This window comes from Chiloscyllium plagiosum, chromosome 12, assembly GCF_004010195.1.
Source record: "Chiloscyllium plagiosum isolate BGI_BamShark_2017 chromosome 12, ASM401019v2, whole genome shotgun sequence".
In the NCBI taxonomy this organism is placed as follows: Eukaryota; Metazoa; Chordata; class Chondrichthyes; order Orectolobiformes; family Hemiscylliidae; genus Chiloscyllium; species Chiloscyllium plagiosum.
In genome coordinates this window covers 45,646,690-45,660,158 of record NC_057721.1, presented here as the reverse complement: position 1 = coordinate 45,660,158, position 13,469 = coordinate 45,646,690, and the positions used below count along the sequence as shown (strand labels likewise).

Below are 13,469 nucleotides of genomic sequence, written 5' to 3'. Positions count from 1 at the left end.
AGAGTGGTGGGGGCATGGAATGTGCTGCCTGTGGGAGTGGCAGAGTCAGAATCATTGGTGACCTTTAAGCGGCAATTGGATAGGTACATGGATGGGTGCTTAAGCTAGGACAAATGTTCGGCACAACATCGTGGGCCGAAGGGCCTGTTCTGTGCTGTATTGTTCTATGTTCTATGTTCTTTTTTACACAGAGGATGCTGGGTGCCTGGAATTCACTGCTCAGCTCACATCAAAGGTACCTAGATCTGCACCTGAAGCACGGCACAACATCGTGGGCCGAAGGGCCTGTTCTGTGCTGTATTGTTCTATGTTCTTTTTTACACAGAGGATGCTGGGTGCGTGGAATTCACTGCTCAGCTCACATCAAAGGTACCTAGATCTGCACCTGAAGCATTGTAATCTAAAAGCTATGGAACAAGTGCTGAGAAAGTGGGATTAGAATAGGCTTCTAGTTTCTGTGCTGTAGCCTATGATTCTGAGGAACAAATATTTGGTGTCTAGTTTCACTGTAGAAGACACAATTTGCATATCAGAAAGGGAGGGTAATTTAAATGCTAGACAGAGTGAGGGAATTAAAGAAATTAATGTCAGTAGACAAAATGTACTGGAGAAATTTAAAAGAGACAAGAATCAGACAAATCTCCAGCACCTAGGAACCTCCAGGCTAGAGTTTTAAAACAAATAGTTGCAGAAGGAGTGGTTATGGTTTTCCCAAGTTCCCTAGATTCTGGAATAAAGCCAGCAGTTAGGAAGTAAACAAACGCAACACAACTATTCAAGAAGGGAGAGGAAAAACAGGGAACAATAGGCAAATTAGCCTGATATAACTCATCAGAAAATGCTGTAATCCATTTTTAAGGTAGTCTCAACAATGTGGTTCTTGACTGGATTTACACTCAGAGACTGTTTCTGCTGGCTGGGGAATTTAATGTGGAAAAGGAAAATTGAAAATTTAAATATTGCTTTCATCTTGCGCTCATCAGGACAATTCACACAAATTACTAGCATAAAGATAGCTTGAAGAATTTGAGCTATAGGGAGAGGATGAATAGGCTGAGGCTGTTTTTTTCTGGAGCATTGGAGGCTGAGGGGTGACCTTTAGAGATTTATAAAATCATGAGGGGCATTGATAGGGTAAATGGACAAGGTCTTTTCCCTGGGTTCGGGGAGTCCAGAACAAGAGGGCATAGGCTCAGGGTGAAAGGAGAAAGATATAAAGGGGACCTAAGGGGCAACTTTTTCACGCAGAGGGTGATGCGTGTATGGAATGAACTGTCAGAAGAAGTGGTGGAGGCTGGTACAATTACAGCATTTAAAAGGCATCTGGATGGGTATATGAATAGGAAAGGTTTAGAGGGATATGGGCCAGGTGCTGGCAAATGGGACTAGATACGGTTAGAATAACTGGGCGGCATGGATGAATTGGACTGAAGGGTCTGTTTCCATGTTGTGTATCTCTATGACTTATACTGGTTGGGAGGAGAGTGCTGACTGGTTGGCAAGTGGAGTGACCAGTACAGACACTGCCATGGAGAATGCACCAGCCAATGATGATTTATGGCGAACTGCAAAACTTTGTTTAAATTTTAAACTAAGCAGGTTGACTCTATTTGGTCAATGTATTGCCCTAAGAAATGAACCACAGAAAGGTCATCTCATGATGAGTTGAAACAGCTGCAATGTGTGAGAAATATGGCACATGCAGCACAAGGGTGACCCTAATCAGATCACTAAGGGGCTCAATGGCCTATTTCTGCTCTTATTTTCCAAAATTCTATGATTGTAATATGAAAAGCTTTGACAGGATGATGTCTTTTCTCAGTAATTATCAAGTTCTATACTACCAAAGGGAGAATAATGCTTCAGACTAAATTGCTAACCAAAGGATAAGAAGACATTAGTTCAAATTAATAAAAGATAAATTGAGGACAAGTAGAGTCATTTGGTTTTACAAAAATAATTATCAATTCAGGGAATTGTCTTCCAGCTAGGAGCAAAAAAAAATAATCTGGGTCATTAAAAGAAATGAAAAATGAAATGATGGAATAGGGAAAATGTGGAGTCTTTTGGAACAATAACCTGAATAACAATCTGGAACTGGACTATACAACTGATCTTATGTAAAAAAAAACTTTGTGCTTTCAACTATAATACATGCCATGATATCTTTTTGTAACAAGAGGGTGTAATCAATATATAATTAAGTTTAAACATAATTCGCAGATGAGTGTTTCATTGAGATCAGTTTCTTGATTAAACTTGAAAAATGTAAAACAGAGGTACTAAATTATGCTGGAGCAGTGTTTTTAGAGCAGAAAGACTGTGCTATTTTCTGGGTTTGTCGATTTTTAAGGTGGCAAAGATGGCATTGAGTGGAATGATGTGCTCTTCCTGTCAGATGTGGGAGATTAGGGAGAACTTCAATATTACTGATGATTATGTCTGCAGGAAGTATCTTTGGTTGTGAATCCTATTGGATTGCATGGGTTGGTTTGAGTGGCAGTTAGAGGCAATGAGCAATTTACACAAGCTGGGGGTGTCATGGATGGCAATGTCAGGAAGGGAGAAAAGCTGCAGGTACAGTCAAGTAGATGGGTTACCTCCAGGAAAAGTAGGAAAGGGAGGCAGTCAGTGCAGAATCTCCTATGACTATTCCCATCTCAAACAAGTATGCCGTTTTGGAAATTCTAGGGGGTGATGGACCTTCAGGGGAATGTATCACCAAAAGCCATGTTTCTGGTACTGAGACTGCTTCTAATGTAGTGAAGGGTACGTCAGGTTTCGAGTGATCAATTGTGATAAGAGACTCTTTAGTCAGAGGCGCAGATACATGCTTCTGCAGCCACCAGCGAGACATCAGAATGGTGTGTCGCCTTCCTAGTGCCAGGATCAAGGATATCTTGGAGACAGTGCAGAATATTCTCAAAGGGGAAAGGAACCAGCAGGAGGTCATTGTTAACTTTGGAACTGATGACAGGGGGTGAGAAAAGAATGAGGTTCTGAGGACAGAATATAGGAAATTAGGCAGGAATTTAAAAAGTAGGTACTTGAGGGTAGTAATATCTGGATTACTCCTGGTGCCACAAGCTAGGGAGAATAGGAATAGGAGGATAGAACAGATTAATGCATGGCTGAGGAGCTGATGTCGGAGAGAAGGATCAACATGTTTGGATCATTGGAATTTCTTCTGGCGTAGACATGACCTGTATAAAATGGATGGATTGCACCTTAATTGGAAGGGGACTAATATACTGACAGGGAGATTTACTAATGCTGCTCAGGAGTCTGAGACTGATCTCATTGGGAAAAGCAGCAAGTTAAACAGTTAGGGCAGGCAGGAATAAAGCACAGAACGAAGTTGGACTGTTGAATTGAACTGCATTTATTTCGATGCAAGAGACCTAATAGGTAGGGCAGATGAACTCAGGACGTGGTTGGGAAAATGGGAAGGGGATATCATAACAATTACAGAAATGTGGCTCAGGGATGGACAGGACTAGCAGCTTAATATTCCATGGTATAGATGCTATAGGAAAGAAAGAAAGAAAGGGGGGGGGGGGCAAGAGAGAAGGGGGAGTGGTGTTTTTGATAAGCGATAACGTTATGGCTGTACTTACGAGAGGATGTTCCTGGGACTATGTCCACTGAAGTTATTTAGTTAAAACCAAGAAATATGAAAGAGATGATCACCTTTTTGGGACTGTACTATAGACCCTCCCCAATAGTCAGCAGGAAATTGAGAAGCAAATGTGTAAGGAGATCTCAGTTATCTGTAAGATTAATAGGATGGTTATAGTAGGGGATTTTAACTTTCCAAACATAGACCGGGAATGCCAGAGTGTTAAGGGTTTGGATGGACAGTAATTTGTTGAGTGTGTACAAGAACATTTTCTGATTCAGTTTGTGGATGTACCTACTAGAGAAGGTGCAAAACATGACCTACTCTTGGGAAATAAGGCAGGGCAGGTGACTGAGGTGACAGTGGGGGAGCACTTTAGGACCAGTGACCATAATTGTATTAGTTTTAAAATAGTTATGGAAAACGATAGACCAGATCTAAAAGCTAAAGTTCTAAATTGGAGGAAGGCTAATTTAGATGGTATTAGCCAAGAACGTTCAAAAGTTGATTGTAAGTAAAGGGACAGATGCAAAAGGGAAGCATTCAAAAATGAGATAACAAGAATCCAGAGACAGTATGTTCCTGTTAGGGTGAAGGGCAAAGCTGGTAGGTGTAAGGAATGCTTAGAGAATTTGATGATTAGGGAAACTTTTGTTCTGGCCAAGAAAAAGAAGGAAGCATACATCAGCTATAGACAGCAGGGAATCCCTAAATAGTATAAAGGCAGTAGGAGTATACTCAAGAGGGAAATCAGGAAGGCAAAAAGGAGTCCTGAGATAGCCCTGGCAAATATGGTTAAGGAGAGCCCAAAGGAATTCTACAAATACATTAAGGACAAAAGGGTAACTCGGGAGAGAATAGCATCCATTAAAGATCAGCAAGGCAGCCTATGTGTGGAACTGCAGGAGATGGGGAGATACTAAACAAGCATTTTGCTTCAATGTTTACTCTGGAGAAGTAAGGGGAAGTAAATAGCAACATCTTGAAAAATGTCCATATTACAGAGGAGGAAGTGCTGGATGTCTTAAAACGCATAAAGGTGATTAAATGCCTGGGATCTGATTATGTGTACCTTAAAACTTGTGGAAGGCTAGGGAAGTGATTGTTGGACCCCTTGCTGAGATATTTGTATCATCGATAGTCACAGGCGAGGTTCCAGAAGACTGGAGGTTGGCTATTGTGGTACCACCATTTAAGAAAGATGGTGAGGAAAAGCCAGGGAACTATAGACCAGTGAGCCTGGCACCAGTGGTGGATGAGTTGTTAGAGGGGATCCTGAAGGACAGGGTTTACACATATTTGAAAAGACAAGGATTGATTGTGTGACTTTGTGCATGGAAAATTGTGCTTCACTAACTTAATTAAGTTTTTGGTAGAAGTAACAAAGAGGATTGATGAGGGCAGCGCGGTACGTGTGATCTATATGGATTTCAGTAAGGCATTCGACAAAGTACTGCACGGTACACTGGTTAACAAGGCTAGATCACATGAAAAACAGGGAGAACTAGCCATTTGGATACAGAGTAAAAACAATGACTGCAGATGCTGGAAACCAGATTCTGGATTAGTGGTGCTGGAAGAGCACAGCAGTTCAGGCAGCATTCAAGGAGCTTCGAAATCGACGTTTCGGGCAAAAGCCCTTCATCAGGGCTGATGAAGAGCTTTTGCCCGAAACGTCGATTTCGAAGCTCCTTGGATGCTGCCTGAACTGCTGTGCTCTTCCAGCACCACTAATCCAGAATTTGGATACAGAACTGGCTTGAGACAGAGGGTGGTGGCGGAGGGTTGCTTTTCGGACTGGAGGACTGTGACCAGCAGTTTGCCACAAGGATCAGTGCTGGGTCCACTGTTTTTTGTCATTTATATAAATGATTAGGATGTGAACATACAGGAAGTTTGCAGATGACACCTGAATTGATGATGTAATGGACACCAAGAACGGTTACCTCAGAGTACAACTGGACCATGTTCAGATAGCCCAAGGAGTGACAGATGGAGTTTAATTTAGGTAAATGTGAGGTGTTGCATTTTGGAAAGGCAAATCAGAGCAAGACTTATACACCTTAATGGTAAGATCCTGGGTAGTGTTGCTGAACAAAGAGACCTTGGAGTGCAGGCTCATAGTTTGTTAAAAGCAGAATCGTAGATAGACAGGATAGTGAAGAAGCCATTTGATATGCTTGCCTTTATTGGTAAGTGCATTGAGTATACGAGTTGGGAGGTCATGTTGCAGCTATACAGGACATTGGTTAGGCCAGTTGTGGAATACTGCATGCAATTCTGGTCTCCCTGTAAAAGTAACGATGTTTTAAAACTTGAAAGGGTTCAGAAAAGATTTACAAGGATGTTGCCAGGGTTGGTGGATTTGAGCTATAGGTAGAGTGAATAGGCTGGGGCAGTTTTCCTTGAAGCATTGGAGGCTGAGGGTGATATTGTAGAAATTTATAAAATCATGAGGGGCATGGAGAGGGCATAAGTTTAAGGTGAGAGGGAAAAGATTTATAAGAAACCTAAGGGGAAACACTTTCATGCAGAGGAAGGAGCTGTCAGAGTAAGCGGTGGAGGCTGGTACAATTCCAACATTTAAAAGGCATCTGGATGGGTATATGAATAGAAAGGGTTTAGAAGGACATGGGCTAATGCTGATAAATGGCACTAGATTAATTTAGTCTATCTAGTTAGCATGGGCGATTTGGACCAAAGGGTCTGTTTCTGTCCTGTACAGCTCTATGACTCTAAGGATCAAATAAGTCACAAGTTGGATCTGTTATTTTAGTCTTTGTTTTGGATTTTCAGGTACCTCATCCAGGTAACAAATGCCCCAGGTCCTCAGTTCACTGTCAGATGATCCAGTCATTATTCTCTTTTCATCTGCCAGTAGCACAAAGCCCCACACCTAGAGCAAACAAAGGAAGTAACAAAATATTTCAAGTTTACTTAACAAAGTGAAATTATTCCATCTTGATTCAACAATCTACATAATTGGATAGAATTGCATTTGAATTTAAGGAAACAATTTAAAATATTTTTCAGTTAAAAAAAAATCTACATTTATTCAGTGAATGCCGTAATCCAGAACAAAAGCAGAAAATGCTGGAAATACTCAGCAGGTCAGGCAGCAGAGAAGCTGTGCAGACAGTGCATCAAAACTGGAAAAAGTTACAAATGTAGCAAACTTACAGCAGGACAAAATCGGGTAAAGGGGTGGAAAGGAAGAAATCAGAAATTCTGTGAAAGGGTGGAAGGCAAAAAACAATAAATGATAAAACGATAGGTGAGACAAGACAAAAGGGAATGGTAATAAGAAACAGTAGAGAAGTAAATGCCTGGATTTTCTGCTGGGGCGTTAACCATTTTTGTAGAGTAAATGGGAGCTGCCATGGCATTCCACAGAAGCCCTGATGTAATTACCGGGAAATTTAAGATTCTGCTGGGAAATTTCCCTACGGCTTGAACCATTCAAAAGTATCCATTTAAATTGGACAATTAAGAGTTTTCTGCTGCAGTTCAGCAAACACTTACTCAGGAAAAGCTATAATAATAAAAACCTATTTTATCTCCCGAGTAATTACTAGCCTGACCCTCAACTCCCCCGATCCCTTACAACCTACAGACCCTAATCTGCATCTCCTCTCTCCATCTGGCACTCAACACTTACCTCAGGCCCAGAACAGAAAGCCACATCACCAGACATAATCTACGTTCCCACGCAGACCTCGCAGTGTGGGGCAATGCAGCAACATGCCAATGAGCATGCATGGGACCTCCGAAGCACATAGCTTACAGGGAACGTTGAACCCAGCACCTATCTTCACCCCCTGGGATCGACATTTCCCCACAACTCTCTTTCATCATTTATCAGGCTCCCTTTCCATTTGGCACTCTACCTTCTTAACCTTAAACTTAAATACTCATCCATTCACAGGAGTTGCCAAAATAGTTGTGATGCTGGACCACAACCGAATACTGTGAACAAAAAGGGTTCATGATTTTCATGAAGTTTGCCTGCACCTGTTAGATTTATTAGGGGATCTGTTAGATTTAAACTACAGCACCTCATTTCTGACAGAGCTCTAGTTTGAGATCTCCTGTCAGAAATGCGGAGTTCTTTTTTTTTTAGATTAGATTACTTACAGTGTGGAAACAGGCCCTTTGGCCCAACAAGTCGACACCGACCCGCCGAAGCGCAACCCACCCAGACCCATTCCCCTAAATTTACCTCTTCACCTAACACTACGGGCAATTTAGCATGGCCAATTCACCTAACCTACACATTTTTGGATTGTGGGAGGAAACCGGAGCACCTGGAGGAAACCCACGCAGACACGGGGAGAATGTACAAACTCCACACAGAGAGTCGCCAGAGGCGGGAATTGAACCCGGGTCTCTGGCGCTGTGAGGCAGCAGTGCCACCGTGCCACCCTCGGTGTTCTTTCTTAGCATAAAAAAGGAGTGAAGATGCAATCAGTATTTGATTGCCAATCCTCAGAAATTCAAGATCAAAGCGTCTAGAGGTGTAGTAATTTTTTAAAAATATTAACCTGTGTTTCTAATTGATCTGTTCAGAGATGTTATTGTACACCTCTGAGCAGGTGGGACATGTAGCCACATCTCCAGCAATAACTGAATGATAACCAACAGCTGCTTTTCTTAAAAAAATGAGACCAAAGAGATTATGGCCTGCAATGAATTAATTCTATGTTGAGTCAGGAAGGCAACAAAGAGCTGAAATGAAAGATGAGATTTTTTTTCATCCAGTGTGGAAGCTGGCCATTTGGCCCATCAAGTTCACACCAATCTTCGGAAGAACATCCAAACTAGTCCCATCCCCTCCTATCCTATCCCTGTTACCCAGCATTTAGCATAGCTAATTCACCTAGCCTGCACATCCCTGAGCACTATCGGCAATTTAGCATGGCCGATCCACTTAGCCTGCGTATCTTTGGAGTGGGAAGAAACCAGAGCACCAGCAGAAACCCAGACAGACACAGGGAAATTATGCAAACTCCACACAGACAGTTGTCTGACGCTGGAATTGAACCTGTGTCCCTAGCACTGAGGCAGTAATGCTAATCACTGAGCTACCATCCCACCCTGTAGTTTTAATGTCATATGAACAGTGTAGCAAGCTGAGGACAAAGATATCAAGACTAGGAGTAGGGCATGCAAGAAATTACATCCATAATTTAAAAATACTGGAATCTGGACATGATTTAAAATATGCCTACTTCATCAAAGAAATTCAGGAATTACATCTCATATTTGACTGGATGAAGCAGCTACTGTAGCATGAATTAGAATAATCCATGATCCCAATGAAGTATACAGTCTCTTTCTGAAGGCAAACATTATGCTTGGCATATTCAAAACTAGGCAGTAGAATCTTTTCAAACATCCACAAATTGCCAAATCTCCTGCAAGGTCCATAATGACAGCAGCATGGAGACACTGAAAATGATCAAAATAACATTGCTGACCTCACTGCGATGACCAACCATGGTCTGGAAACAATGCTGTGTATCCAAGTCCCACCACTTAACCAACGTGTCCTTGGAACTAAAAAAAGAAATAAAATGAGGGAAAATTGCAACTTACTTAACTAATGATTATAAATTGAAGGATAAAATAATTGAATATGAAATCAGTGAACTACTGCAGTGTGCAATGAATAATTGAAAATCTTAGTACTACTTCAGTCAGCCAATCACTGCTGTCATCCAAATTTGCATTTCACTATCACTCTGTAAATCTCTAGCGACTGAATATCCCTTGCCCATCATTCCTTTGAGTTTTATAACAATCAGGTACAAAAGAAAATTCCATTCAGCTCACCTTGCCTTTTCAATTAATATTCAAGATCTGCTTTTCTATCTTAATTTAACTCAATTTTTTTCTCATCCTGCACCCCATCCTTGTCCATTACTGGTCGATGCCATTAATACATGAAGCAGACTTCAAAATAATAAGCATAACCACAACAAGAGCGACACTACAGTCTGTGGGAGGATCTCATCTCTCCACCAATCAATGGAATAAACTATCAAATTGAAGCCACAATATTTTAGTGAATGACTTATGACTCCAACTTATGGAGCAAAGCCCTTGAGGACAGGGTGAAATAGATTAGCATTGACCCATTAAGATGAAACTTAAATAGGTTTCTTTCAGAAAAAAATCTTTTTGTTGGGGTTACAATATAAGATTATAATTTGAGACATGACATGTGGTAAGCATGATACACTTGGGAGGAATGCTGTGAAATCGATTCCCTAAGCTCATCATCACCAGTAATTTCATCACACTATTTTTGAGTGTGTTGGAGTTGTTTCAATCAACCTGTTTGGACATGTAATGACAAACATCTGGGGCTGGTGGAACTTGAACACAGACTTCCTGACCCAGAAGTCGGGACATTACCACTGCCCCATAAGACCCCTTTGATTGTGTTGCAGAGTAACCAATATTGATCGATTGCTATGATGTGTAAACAGGGTTTACCATCTTGATATGTGACTGGCATGATCATGATTTTTTTTCTAAAGCAATTCCTACCCTAAACTCTGAAGCATTGAATTTCTAACTCCATCCACCTCCACTGAATTTACTCAATTTCTATGTTACCAATAATATGGCTTGTGTTACTCTTTCTCTTTGCATCCTTATACCTGTTTTAATTAAGATGTATTAAACAGTCTACTAATTCAGAGTCTGAAAATAATGGAATTCCATACCTTACTTTGACTTTTCTCAATATGAACCTTCGTTTATTTTTGAGAGTACAAGCTTGCCTCTGTCAATCAGTACTTTATCTTGCCTTCTCCTATTCTCTTCCCACCCATGGTGCTGTGCTGCAGGACCTTGGCACATCAGAATGGTTTCTCAATTTAAAAGGAAAAACTGTAACTATTTTTCTCTTATATTACCTGGACACCAGAAAATTTCTGCCCTTCAAAAATGCAACGTTTGTAATGGCATCTTTGTGTCCTTTCAGTCTGTATAAGCCACTCTCATTGATAATGTCCCAGATGATGATTTCTGTGTCCTGCAGTATAAGAAATGTCAGAGATTTTCCTTCAATTGAGTCATTTCAAATGAAGCTTTAATTAACATGAAAGAAGCTTTTGACTAATACCATAGATGTGGTACACACAAAGTATCAAACTAAAATTCCATACAAGTAAACTAAAAGTTGCTTTTAGATTACTTACAGTGTGGAAACAGACCCTTCGGCCCAACTAGTCCACACCGACCCTCCGAAGAGCAACCCACCCAGACTCATTCCCCTACAAGCACCCGTTCACCTAACACTACGGGCAATTTAGCATGGCCAATTCACCTGCACATTTTTGGACAGTGGGAGGAAACCCAGAGGAAACCCACGCAGACACGGGGAGAATATGCAAATTCCACACAGACAGTTGCCTGAGGTGGGAATTGAACCCGGGTCTCTGGTGCTGTGAGGCAGCAGTACTAACCACTGTGCCACCATGCTGCTTTAAACTAACACAAAGCAACTGCACATCAGAGTGGACCTTGTTCATTGTTTAGGATAAAGGATCACCTTGAGTAAAGTAATGAGGAAGGAGAACACCTACTTTGCACACTGAAAAATGTAGTCCTTTGTACCTAAATTAGGGAGCAGGAAAATCATCATCCTCTTTTCGCAAAGGTGTTTGCAAAAGGCCAATGTAATATGGTTTGAAACAGAAACAAAACACCTGCCTCCATCTTGGAGTGAAGGTTCAGACTGGAGGATGCAGCACTGCAGCCTATGGTACCGCATGAACAACCATGTTTACGATGGTCATTTGGTACACAATCTCACCAGCTCATCCTTCAACCCAAAAGATATCTGCATTTCTTTCCACTAAGATAAGCAGCACAGAGGAACAAAGGAATCTTGGTGTACAAATCCACAGATCCCTGAAGGTGCTAGCGCAGGAAGAGTGTGTTTTGAAGAGGGCATATGAGATGCTTGTCTTCATTAGCTGGGGTGTAGAATATAGCAGCAGGGAGGTCTTGTTGTAACTTTATAAAGCATTGGTTAGGCTGCAGATGCAATACTGTATGCAGTTCTGGTTGCCACAATTTTTGGAGGATATGACTGCACTGGAAAAGGTGCAGAGGAGATTCACCAGGACAATATCTGAGATTGAAAGACTCCGTTATGGGGAGAAAATGGATAGGCTGGATTGTTTTCCCTGGTAGGGGGGGAGCGCTGAGGAATGGGAGGTTATGGAATATCTGATTAAGGTATATAAAATTATGAGAGGCACAGATAGGGTAGGTTGTAAGAATCTTTTTCCCATAGCAGAGTGTCTAGGACCTGAGGGCACAAATTGCAGGTGAGGAGTAAGTGGTTTAGAGGAGATATGAGGAAATTATTTTTAAATCCAGAGAGTGCTGAAAATATGGAAGGCACTGTTTGAGAAAGTGGTAGAGGCACATACTCTCGCAACATTGAAGATGCACCTGGACCAGCATTTTAAATACCACAGCATAATAGATCATCGATCAAGTGCAGGTAACGATAACTCAGTGGTTAGCACAGCTGCCCCACAATGCCAAGGACCCGGGTTCGATTCCAGTTTGCACATTCTCCCTGTGCTCTGGTTTCCTAAAGACGTGTAGGTTAGGTGAATTGGCCATGCTAAATTACCCATAGTGTTCAGGGATGTGTAGGTTAGTTGTACTGATTAGGCAAAGTGCAGTGTAAAAGGGTAGGGAAATGGGTTTGGTTGGGATAATCTTCGGAGGGTCAGTGTGGACTTGTTGGGCCATACTGTAGGGATTCTATTCTATTCTATGATACTTAAATAGGCTTAATTAGTTTGGTGTTTGTTGGTCAGCATAGACATGGTGGGTTGAAGGGCCTGTTTCTATCCTGTGTGAGTCCAGGACATCATAAACCTGAAGAGTGTAATTTACCTTTGACCCTGAAACAAGTCGTGCGCCAAGGTTATCATAGTTGAGAACTGTTACTGAAGCTTTGTGCCCATTGAAGGTGACATTACTCTCGCCTGTCATTACATTGAAGATACGTATTGAGCCATCTTCATATCCAACTGCGAGGTGGTGTCCATCAGGAGCAGCACATAGGTAGGTTACTTCATGTTTATTGCCGCGAAGAATTAATACCTGCAAATACAAAACATTAAGACATTAAAACAAATATATCAATTCAATTATTCCTTGAAGAAACGTTTTGTAAATTCAAGCTAAAGAAATTTGAACAAAAACCCAAAATCAGTGTATAAATGTCAAGTTTCTAAGGAGAGATTTCTCCGTAAAAAGGGGCTTAATATTTCGGAAGGGCTGAAATTCACGACTGCAGATCAGGAACTGCCACTGGCAAACCCACCTGCAAAAGCAGGACAAAACTGTGCAGTCATAACCTTGACATCACATGTGCACAGACATGAGGAGTTGCCCTTTGAATGGTGTGCTATTCTACAATTTAATTAGGTAGGTTTCCAGCAAGGTGATTTTGAATGCCACAGTAAATGGGTGTTTATAAAGAGTTTAGATTTTTTGGCTAAAATTCAGGGCTTGACTTATACATGAGTTTTACGAAAAAGAATTTTTTTGGTCAAAAGTAAGGAGTTCACCTTTAGAAAAGATCGATCATTCCTTGATTATGTACAATATCCTTTCTCTCGTATTAAACAGTGTTTGTGACTAAAAGTTGATTGCTCAGTTTGATCATGTATATGCACTAAAACTTTACAGGATGTTAAACTAACCTTCTCTCCTTTTCGAATATCCCAAATGAAAACATGTTCACATGCAGCAACAGCCACATATCGGCCTCTCTCTCCTCGCAGCTGTACGAAACTAATATTCGCTTTCT

General features: G+C 41.2%; 1 protein-coding gene across 1 annotated transcript in view; it reads right to left on the bottom strand.

Annotated features, from left to right (window-relative positions):
* wdr3 (WD repeat domain 3) overlaps window positions 1-13,469 on the bottom strand; it is a 63,298-nt gene that overhangs the window by 48,565 nt on the left and 1,264 nt on the right. The window contains exons 2-6 of the mRNA XM_043701531.1: window positions 13,363-13,467; window positions 12,548-12,757; window positions 10,543-10,661; window positions 9,097-9,175; window positions 6,420-6,515 (exon numbers count right to left, since the gene is read on the bottom strand). Of these exons, the coding sequence (XP_043557466.1) occupies window positions 6,420-6,515; window positions 9,097-9,175; window positions 10,543-10,661; window positions 12,548-12,757; window positions 13,363-13,467 (609 nt within the window). The remainder of the gene's footprint in view (window positions 1-6,419; window positions 6,516-9,096; window positions 9,176-10,542; window positions 10,662-12,547; window positions 12,758-13,362; window positions 13,468-13,469) is intronic.